Raw genomic sequence first — 10,935 nt, forward strand, 5'->3', positions numbered from 1 at the left:
TTTGTTTTGTTTTTTTTTTTTTTTTTTACTTCCCAGATATAATCAGGAAATTAAATCAAAGCTTTTCCTTTTTATGTGACAAGCTGGTCTTTGCTGGCAAGATCCTCTTCATCCCCAGTGTTATGCTGGGAGCCAAGCTGGCACCCCCAGCTAATGACTGGGCTGAACTTTCCCCGCAGTAACTTGATAGCTGTACAGCTGTGCAGGCTCACAATTTGCTCCTTGATTGTCAGCCCCCTGACAGCTTTTTCAGTGGAACAGTTTGAGAGGAGCGGGAAGCCCTGCTTTGGAGACATGGAAGTGTTTTCACACCTGAAGTGTAATTTCACACCTTGTGTTGCTCAGTAGATAAGTGCGTAAAATAGCACATCAAACGGGAACAGAAGAGGATAGAAATGCTGCAGACAAGAGATGGAGGCTTGTTATTTATTTCCTATCTTCAGCACACTCTGAAATAATACTCACTTGCAGGAACCCGGGCACAGATTATGAAGAGGTTAGCAGAGGACTTGTCTAGCCGAGCAATCTGTCACTGTCATGTGCAGAGCAAGGTGAAAATTTACACTGAGCTGGGTCTGTAGAGCACTGGGAGCTCTGACACCACAGCATTAGCAGCCATGTAAGAGGAGAACTGCTTAATACAGTAGGCAGCAGGAATTTAAAGAGTAGATTTAAAGGAGCACTAAATTGGACCATCCCTTCCTTGTATTTGCTAAGCATGTTTTACTCCTTGTATGGACTTAAATTGTAAATAAAATTGACTCACCAAAAAAGTAATATGAGAATTTGGGAAAAATATGAACCTATTATGGGAGATCAAATAATTTCACTGTTTATGCAGGTTTTTCCCCTCCTTTTTATTTTTTGGCATCTCAAATAATAGATCATAGAGAATGGTGGAAAGGCAAGGGCAGCTGAGGGAAGCCTGGGTAAGACAGCCCCAATGAAGTTTGATTGTGAGGGAGAGGAAGGGAAGGTGGAGACACCATTTGAAGTGGAAAATGCATGGAGATGCTCATAGTTTTGGTTAGACAGGTTTGCTGCGACTGGATACCTGATATCCTGTTCTTTCCAAGAAAGTGGTACAGGTCCACAGTTTGTGGGAATTGGGAGTGGGGCTGTGGCCGAGCCTCATCCCCAGTGGGCTCAGCTGTGAGGAGCAGGTGAGCAGCACTGACAGCAATGAAACAGGGAGTGCCCAGGTGCAGTGAGCATCACCAAAGGGAACAGAGGGCACACAGGTGCACTGCATGAACATGGGATATAAAAGGTTGTGCTAAAGAACAAGAAAGAGCAGATGCTTGCAGCCTTCTGAAGTGCTGTGGTGTTACTCTGTATGGGCAGATGCTCGAAGCCTTCTGAAATTGTATGGTGATGCTCTGTGTATCATGGCTGTCCCAACTGTGATATACACTGCAACAGAGTGGGGCTGAAACATGCGCCAGTTTTCTTTCCTCCCCAGCTAAATATGAGAAAATCCAAGAGATGCTTTCATCTTCGGCTTCTCATCCCATGGATTTTACCAAGGAGCGATATCAAGCCTTCATCTGCTATTCACTGCAGGCTAAACTGCTCTACTTGGATGGTTTTGGGGGTGTTTTTTGATTGCCTGGGACTTTTATTTAGCCTGTCACTTCCACCAAACGTGTCAATTCCTCTTTTTTTTTTTTTTTTTTTGTCTTAGACACCTACGGGAAGCTGTGCCTGCGCAACTCTGTGGGTCAGGAGATGTCTCGTTGCAAGACCTCCATTCGCCGGGGACAGCCCAACCCTGTGTACAAGGAAACTTTCATCTTCCAGGTCGCCCTCTTCCAGCTCTCTGATGTCACCCTGCTGATCTCCATCTACAACAGGCGCAGCATGAAGCGCAAGGAGATGGTGGGCTGGATCTCCATGGGCCAGAGCAGCAGCGGGGAGGAGGAGCAGAGCCACTGGCAGGAAATGAGGGAGGCGCAGGGGACACAGGTCTGCAGGTGGCACACGCTGCTGGAGTCCTAGAGGTGACCAGGGCAGCCTGCAGGTCCTGGGACAAAGGGCTGCCTCCTCTTGTCCTCTGGCAGGGCACGCAGCTTTAACCTGCCCACTCGGTGCCAGCAGCTGTGGCTATCAAGGCTTTGGGAAGCAAGTTTAGTTCTTGCCTTTCCAGCTTGCCCTGCATTTTCTGCATCCACATAATCAACCCTAGTGAGAAGCAGTGGGAATACCTGCAGAATCCTTTCCTTCGACATTATGTTGCTCATTTTTCTATCGGCTTAATCACCACAGGTTGATTCTGATGTGATGCTGTTTACTTCTGGGGTAAACTCTCTCTTCCCTCTTTTCCCTTGTTTATATTAATGAAGTTTGCAAATATTCTTGCCACGCAGATAGCTCACAAAAAGCTAACCTGCATGCAGATCACATCCTCTCCCTTTTATTATTGTGTTTCTAAGTCCTAGAAATTAGCATTTGATACCACTGTAGACTGGATGATATATTTTTCAGGCAGCATGAGAAAGCACTCTTGAATTCTCTGTCAACTTTTAAGTGCCTAGACTTTACTACTGTTCTCCTGTACTAACAATTGATATAAGGACTAAATACTACTGGTATTTTTAATTAGGCACCCTGTGCACCTGTTAGCCTGCATTGACATAGGTTTGCACAAGAGATAACAAGCATCCGTTTTATATTGCATTATACAATGCATGTTTAGATGTTTACTTGAAGTTATGGCTTCTGTCATCACAAATACCAAAAAATAGACCAGAACAAACTGCACAGCCACCTTTGTGCCTGAATCACTCCTTTCTGCATCATTTTGCCCATGTGTTAATGTGATTTTTAGAAATGAGGCTCGTTCTGTGAGCATTACAGGAGAGGGCCTTAGACCTGTGGTTTTTCTGTGATTCAGCAAAGCACTGCTCTGTTTGCTGAGGGCTCTTCTTCAAATCTCCTGTAATATCTCCTTGGGATATGGAAGGGGACTGTTTTTGGCATGCTTAACAGTAGAGGATGCCAGACCATGTCACCTAACCTTGGGAAGGAGCTCTCTTGCAGGCCAGGAATAGGATCCAGAGGGGCTGCTGGCTCTGCTGAACTAGCACTGGAGAAAAGAATTGTGCTTCCTGCCTCCAGCTGAAAGCAATGCAAGGAGCAGCCTTGCTGGATGAGGTGATGACACTGTCACGTGGTGACTTTTCAGACTACACTGTCCTTTTCCACTTTAATCTCTTTTCCTGTCTCTGTGAGCTGAAGTCATGGAGATGATGGATAGAGGATGTGTCTCAGTCTGCTGCTTGGCTAAGTGGTTGTTGTTGCAGTGCTGTGTGACACAAAGGAGTATGTTCCTCCTCAGTGGAATGTAAGCAGTGAGGTGCTGAGATCTCCAAATGCTATCAGCTGCCCAATCTCCCATTCCCCACACTCTCAAGGAGAGGACTGTCTTTTCTCCCTTCCTGCTGATGACAGCAAGACACAGGAAATATTTTGCTGAAGAGGTATGTCTGTCCTGAATCACTTCATAGTTTGTTTTTGCCATTTCCAGAGACCTGGCACCAAATTCTGCCTCCTCCTGCCCCACAGCCACTTCCTTTGCTTCAATGGTGCTGTGCAAATCTAACTAATGCAAACTTTGGCACTGGCTGTTTGACCAAAATTGGTCCTTGGTGCTGGTTTTTGTCACATCCAGGCTAGACAGACCCCGAGGGCACTGCTGTGACACTCACAGGTTATCACTTGGTGGCACAGAGGCTCTGTCTGTCCCTGGGAGGCAGCAGAATAATCTGCACAGAGAAGCGCTTCTGGCACAGGTGATACAAGTTATTCTACAGAGCACACTCTTGTACCTTCTTATCACCTGTCTGAGCATCATTTTTCCAGGGAGACTGGTGGGTATCCTATGCAGGAGGGTTTTCCTCCACTGTCTAGATAAGCTGGCATGTCTGCTTTGCACTACTGGGGCTTTGAAACACAAAGCAGGGTGTAACCCAAATGCAGCTTATCCAACAGATATGTTCTTGGCTGCACTGCTAAAGCTGCTGTGCTACCAATGCAAGAAAAAGTGAACAACTGAGTGGTAACCAGCAGAACAGAATTTCATTTATCATACACTTTTCTGCTGGGAAAAAATAAAAAAGTAGAGGAAACAGCCCAATTCAAAAGATGCATTTGCTGATTCTAGTTGTTTTCCAACCTCTCCATCTTTTGTCCTGAACTGCATAAAATGTATATGCAAGTGTTTATAATTAATTTTATTACCTGGAATGTGTGGGCATAATAAACTCACTAAGACTTTCTTCAGAACTTCTTGAGCCTTCAAAGCCTTGCCTATGCTTCATGATTAGCTAAGGAAAGAAGATAAGTTCATAATACATTTCAGCAATGAACTGGAGATAACCCAGATTTATAACAGCATGATTTAAAAAAAAAAAATTAATGAAAAAGATAATTTAAAAAAACAATGAAGTACACTGGGTTTGGACTTCCATGCTGTTTTCACATTAAGATCTTTTCCAAAGATATAGCATTAAGGGAATTGTATTTTAATATATAATTTCATTGTAGAGTTTTTGGAGTCAGAGAAAAGTAAGTGAAAATGGCTCAGAGTAAGTCAATACCTAAGCACGTGTTAAAGCTTTGCTGTCCAAGGGAAGCAGGTTGTTGCATCATTGCTGCCACATTTTGCCCTTGTATTTTGTCAGAAAATGTTGAAAGAACTGGGCAAGTGCTGTGGCAGGGGGACCATTGGGTTTTTAGAGCTACTGTGAAAACTCTTGGCACATCCATGGCTTGAGAAGTGCTTTTGTGGGGTCATTTATGTTCCCACTAAAGTAACGGAAAAATTTAGGAATCTTGGGATGAACAAGGTGCTGGAGGTACTTGTGTTTGCTAGCTATATTTTGGGATTTCTATTGCTTTTGTGGTTTATTTTGCCTTCCATTGTTGACTGTCTGTGAAATGGAGGCTTTGCAGCAGCTCTGGCATATTCCAAAGCTCCTGCAAATTCTTCCCATTGATAGACTGAATTAGTCATTGCTAATATTGATACAGGCTGGGCTTGTGCCCATGGTTTTTCTAATGTAAACACCACCGCCCTTTTAGTCACTGCTTGAACCCCTTATTTCTTTTGGAAGTGGTTGACAAGACTGAATTTCCTTGGGAATCCTGACTCCCACTTGACTCGTGGATGGCTGGAAGACCCTGTGCTCCCCTGGCCTTCTCCACGTGGATGCTGATGCTCTCCAGGTGGGGAGAACAGCTGTGAAAAGGCCATGGGGATTTCAGGGAGCAAGATAGGAATGAATAACCTGGTTCTGGCATGCTTGGATACTTACAGGTCTAGATTATAGATGTTTCCTAATGCATTCATGCTTTCTAAGAGAAGTCATTCCCTTTTGACACCACTGTTTGTAATCTCTTTATGGTTTATTTGAATTTTCTTGGTTAAAAAAAAAAAAAGCCTGAAAATGTGGAAAGAGATTAACTGCATTGGCCCAGAGTATTATGGGCAAGTGCCCTGGATACATCTCTGTGTCTTGAACAGCATTGTTCAGCTGATTGCAGTTTGTTCTTTCCTTGTTCTCTCCCCAGCCACCATGCCCCGTCCTGCCAAGCTCTCTGCTGCTATTTTATTTTTTCTTTTTCCAGTGTTTATTGACAACAGAACAGAGTGATCTCACCGTGTTTATACTCCCCATAATAACGGTGATCTTCAACTGATGCCCACAGAAACGATTTCCTTTTTTTAGCCCACTGAACTGCAGCAATCACTCACTGAAGTGCCCATTTGCAAAGGCTTTATCTGGATGATCTTCCACATCCTTTGATTTGTCTGGGTTTCCTTTTTGCCAGCGTCTTTAATTAGCTGGACCCTGCTGTGGCCTGCTTGCTCTGCCTTGTCTGCCTTTCCCTCCAGGGGCAATGTGGCTGTGCAGCTCCTGGGCAGGTGGACAATGCTTGGGTGTATTTTTAGCAGCTGCAGATCCCCAGGAGTTATTTGGTGCTTTACATAGCTGACTGATCTTCAGTCATGGATGGCGTTAGAAGTTCCTGGATGCACAGATCCAAAGGCTGCCAGCTCCTATTGATCATTTTCCCAGCATAAAGCTGAAGGTGGCAGCTTGGCAGAGGAGCAGGCTTTTCCTCTGGTGGCAGATCGTTTTCCCCTTCAGCTGGAGCTGGCAGTGACCTTGGAGCTGGCGCGCCTGCAGTGATTGCTTTCCGTTCCCATATTTATCATCATTTTTAATCTGTGTGATCACAGCACTTCATCTCTCTGCCTCTCCCTCTCTCATCTCTCGTGCCTTCTGCCCTTCAGCATGAGAAGTGGACTGAAAGCCTGAGCAAAGACTGTGGCCTTCTTCATCGTATTATCCCCTCCCAGAGGGGTCATCTCAAAGTTGTGATGCTCCCGATCAAGACCTTGCCTCCCTGCTCTCTTGTCCACTTGTGGAGTTTGAAGTTTGTTGGTTGGGCTGTGACACTTAAATATTTACAGAGTGACACCCATTCCCCTCGACGTGGACCAAGTTAATGACAGAAGAAACAGCCTGGTTTGTATTTGCTTTCTTCCTTTTCTCATGGGCATTGTGTTCTGCAAAAGGACAACGGAGCCTGCAGGAATTAGTATGCAGGAACATCCTTTTTTCCATTTAAAATGTGCTAAGTGTGATGTTTGCAGCTATGCTTTGAGGGGAAGAAACAAAGCAGCCAGGGTTTGTAGAGCAGCTCACACTTTGAATGAGGCAGGTTTTTCCCTCCAGCATGTGATACCCCAACAAATACAATCTGATATCCCAGGAAGCAGTGCTGACTCTGAGCTCATCTGCTTCTGTGATACTAGCAGCCAGAAGCTGACAGATCCTAAAGCTTGGAAAGGCATCCAAGATAATTCCACAGAGCTGGTCTGGGTGTTTATTTGGGATCTGGTGAGGATTTAACAAGCTGTCATGCAAGAAATGAAAACCCCAGGCAGTGGTGGGAAGGTGGTGGCGGGGGAGAGAGGCAGGAGAGGAAGGCTCTTGGTGTGCTTGTGCTGCTGTAGATCTGGGAATTTGCTCACTCCTTACAGCCAGGCTGCAGTGGCATCAAGCCTGAGCTGAAACCCAGTTTCTCTGCATGACTTTTGAGCTCCAAATCTGCTGAAGGCATACAGCTTTTTTATTCAGTGCAGAGTGAGCTTGTGTCTTCCTGCAGCCTACACTGTGGGCCCTAAGAAATGAATGTGTAAATATTTTGTCTCTCACAGCAGCCCAAGGTCATCTTTCTGGAACAGCAAACAGGCACAGAATCCAAAGAAGATCAGTCTGTCATATGAGTAAGGTTAGCATCTGCACTTACAAATGACAAAGGCTATTAATCCTCATGCTGTAATCCCCAAGCTGTTTGCCAGCTGGCAGCAGGAAGATGCTCCTGCTCAACCCACACAGCTATCCATGTTTTTTCACCTTTGTAAAGCAGATATAGGTCAATACTGTAGCCTCAATAAAAAACTTGGCATATGCCATTCATCTCTTTTGGCATTACAATCCCTCTCTTCTCCACACAAACCCTTTATACTAATGAAGGGGTGAGAGGAGAGCTCTTACCTGGGCTTGGCTCTCTCTGTGCTGCTCCCCCAAAAGAGAAGACTGAAGGTGAGATTTTTCATCCTCTTCTCTGCTCCTGAGTTTTTCCTGGATGGATGAATTTTGAGATCTCTCTGCAAAGCTGAACAACCTTAGCAAAGCTCTGTCACTAGACAGGCTTTACACCTAGAGCAGGGAAAACCCAATTCTCGCAGAAAGCAGACAAAATTTCAGTCATGGGACTTTTTTTGGTCTTGGTTTGAGAACCTCCATGGTATTAGTCTATTGTCTATCACAGGAGCATAAACACCCGAATCCTCTGGGATATCAGTGGTGGAGCAGAAGGAAGACTGCAGGTAGTGATGCAGGCAGGCTGTTATAGTCTGATCTCGCACACCAAAAACCTATATGGTCACTGGGTTGCTCCTGGTGAGTATTAGCCAGCTGAGGCTGGAAAAGCTGAGGAAGAAACACAACAGCCAGGTGGGAGCTGTGAAACTCCATTCATACATGTTACTTGCTCATCTCTCAAGGAAATTGGAAAGTAATTTTTTTTATTTTATTTTATTTTTTTTTTTCTGTAAGAGAAATCACAGCTGCTTTGGCAGCTGCAGGTGTGAGGAGCTAAGGATGTTTCCTCCTTGCTTTTTATTTCCTCTGGCTGTAGTGGGGGACATCAAATAGACACCAAATACTCTGGAGATATTTCTCCCCTGTGTCATTCCCAGTGTGGGCTGATATTACTAAGAAACAAGAGACAAAAAGCTGATATTGGCTGTGGGTGAAGAACAAAGGTTCAGGGTTCCCACAAAAGCAATTTTTTTCCTGAGCCCTACAATCATTTATTAGCTGTAACCTTCAGGGAAGGTCCTTCATCATGCCAAATACTTGCCTCTCCCTTCATTTCATTTAGGGTAACATTGCAAATTTCTCTCTTCATTAGCAAACAGGAAAAAATATTGCCAGCTCTCACCATACCTGTTATGTCTTGTTAGCACTTTCCAGGTGTTTTTCCTTCATGCTGTCTCCATCATTGCATTTTCCATCCTCTCATTAATATCTACAGAGGTCTGGTCCAAGGCAGGTCAGTGCCTGGTAGCAATATTTTATGTTCATGGTGCTCAGAATAAAACCTGTCCTCCAATCCCTTGTCACTTTGTGACACCTCAAGCACAAGTTTTCCAATTAACCTGGTACTACATCTCTCCTATATTCCTCTGCTGGCATTGCTGTGGTTTGTGTCTTGCTGGGCTTTATCCTCAGCTGTAACTTCATTGACTTTTTTCCCAGCAGAGAGTTTTGTTTGTCAAGAAGAGTAAATGAAGTAATCATTTGGTAGACTTAGCATTTAAATACTGCGTGACATTTATATGTGTGTGTATATATAAAAAATGGTTTTTACGGCAGAGTGCCGTGGGGCATTTGCATGAAGCACATCTCAATGTATATTTGACTGTTGATTTAAATACACGGTATGTAATAAGTTATTTTTAGTGTGTATTGACTTCTTTCTATATTGGAACAATATACCATCCCTGGCAGGGTTTTGTTGTCTCTGTTGTGGGCACAGTTGGACGCTGGAGACACTGAGGTGTGACCTTGTCCTGTTTCCTCCTTGTTTTCCATGAGGTGGGAATTGTTCCCCTCAGGAGCTTTGTGGGTGGACAGAGGTTGCTCCTGGGTTGTTTTTTTTTTTTTTTTTTGCCACAGGACAGTGTTGTGAGTCTCCTACTGCATCTCCCTCCTGGTGTTTAGTGGAACATTTCATATTCTCCTTTCCCTGCTCTCATCTCCTCAGCACAGAGAGCTGGTTGGTGTTTGGAGGAGCACCAGGAGCAATGGAGATCTCAGCTCCCCTTTCCCAGCCTGAGATCACAGAGCCACAGAATGGTTTGGGTTGGAAGGGACCTTAAAGACCATCTCATTCCAACCTCCTGCCATGTGCACCCTCCCACTAGACCAGGTTCCTCAGAGCCCCATCCAACCTGGCCTTGAGCACTTCCACATCCACAACCACTCTGGACAAGCACAAAATTTATCTATAAATTGTTTAATTTAAGAAATAACAATACAGGCAAATTAATAAAAATGCCACGTTCTTAACTTGTGTTGTTGCAAAGGCAAGGCTTCTAGAGCTTGCATTTATCGATTAATTATTTTTATGGTAAATAAATAAAAAAAGGAGAACTTTTCCTACTGTGAAAATTATAAAAAACAAATTTATATGTCCTTTTCACTTTTGTAAAGTTCAAAGATTTGCACTGAAAATTGTACCTTGAATCTAGTTACTGATTGGTTGGTATTGACTAGTGAGGGGCCACTGTGAGCATTTTTTCACTTGCTGGGTATGTGATTGAAAGAGATATCTGCAGTGCAAAACTGTGATAAAAAATGAAAAGTACAAGGAAAAGATGTTTAGATATTCAGCTGGAAATCTGGTATGGGTTTATTCTTAGCTTTTCATGTATTTGACAATGAAACATTTTTTATTTTACTTAAGTGCTAACGTGCATGATCATACAATATATTGCCTCTTGCTAATTATATGCTGTGTTAGGAATACTAATGTCTAGATGATATCTGACTGGAAAAAAAAAAAAAAAAATCAGCATTAAACTCAGCTTCTGCAGAATTCTGGGCTGAAACTACCCCTGCACACACACAGCTGTCCACACCTTAGAAACTGTCTTATTTTGTTATGGAGAATGCTGCTGTTACAGGTTTATCAATAAAATAGAAGCAGATGGCTCATGTAGACATGCAAACTCAGCCTATCTTTCTTTTTGTTCTGGCTGTGGCAGAACGGAGTGAATATTCATCCAGGAGAGATGTTCTTTGTTCAGAGCAGGGCTGCAGGTGCCTGGTGCATAATGCAGGACTGGGAGGAATGGGAAGTGTCTGCCCTGCCCTTGGTGCCCTGTCCAGCCACATGGACACAGGGGCCCTCTGGCAGCAGGCTGGGGCGTTTCAGGGGCTGAAGATATTCCCATGTCCCACTGATACCTTGGAGTGGCTATCTGAAACAGAGGCTAGACAAAATTAGGAGAATAAAAATGGGTATTTATTGAAGGCTTTCACTAGGGACACCTTGGGCAGTCAAAGCCTCTGAGGGGCTACATCTAAGATGGAAATAAGTCACAAGATTTTCATACAGTTACAAGTTTGGTCCATTTACATATCAGGGGTTAATACTGTAATTACAGTTTCAGGTAATGAAGTGATTTACTCCAAGTTTGCCCCCCCCCCCCCCCCCCCCCCAATTCACTGTTATTTGCATCTCTCAGGCCTGACACAATGAGGTGTCCTTGAGTTTCAGGCCTAGAGAGGAAATGTTTGTCTGAACAAAAGGGGAGAAGAGCAGCTGACAGGCTATGGAGTTTTAGAGTTA

The 10,935-nt window shown here is 44.1% G+C and overlaps 1 protein-coding gene across 4 annotated transcripts in view; it reads left to right on the forward strand.

Annotated features, from left to right (window-relative positions):
• Nucleotides 1-10,302, forward strand: part of SYT16 (synaptotagmin 16) — a 106,584-nt gene extending 96,282 nt beyond the window's left edge. For all 4 annotated transcript variants that reach the window (XM_077783919.1, XM_077783917.1, XM_077783918.1 and 1 more), the window contains one exon: nt 1,685-10,302. In XM_077783919.1, the coding sequence (XP_077640045.1) occupies nt 1,685-1,998 (314 nt within the window). In that variant the 3' untranslated portion in view covers nt 1,999-10,302. The remainder of the gene's footprint in view (nt 1-1,684) is intronic.
• Nucleotides 10,303-10,935: the final 633 nt, after the last annotated feature.

Source organism: Lonchura striata, chromosome 6 (genome assembly GCF_046129695.1).
Source record: "Lonchura striata isolate bLonStr1 chromosome 6, bLonStr1.mat, whole genome shotgun sequence".
Classification (NCBI taxonomy): Eukaryota; Metazoa; Chordata; class Aves; order Passeriformes; family Estrildidae; genus Lonchura; species Lonchura striata.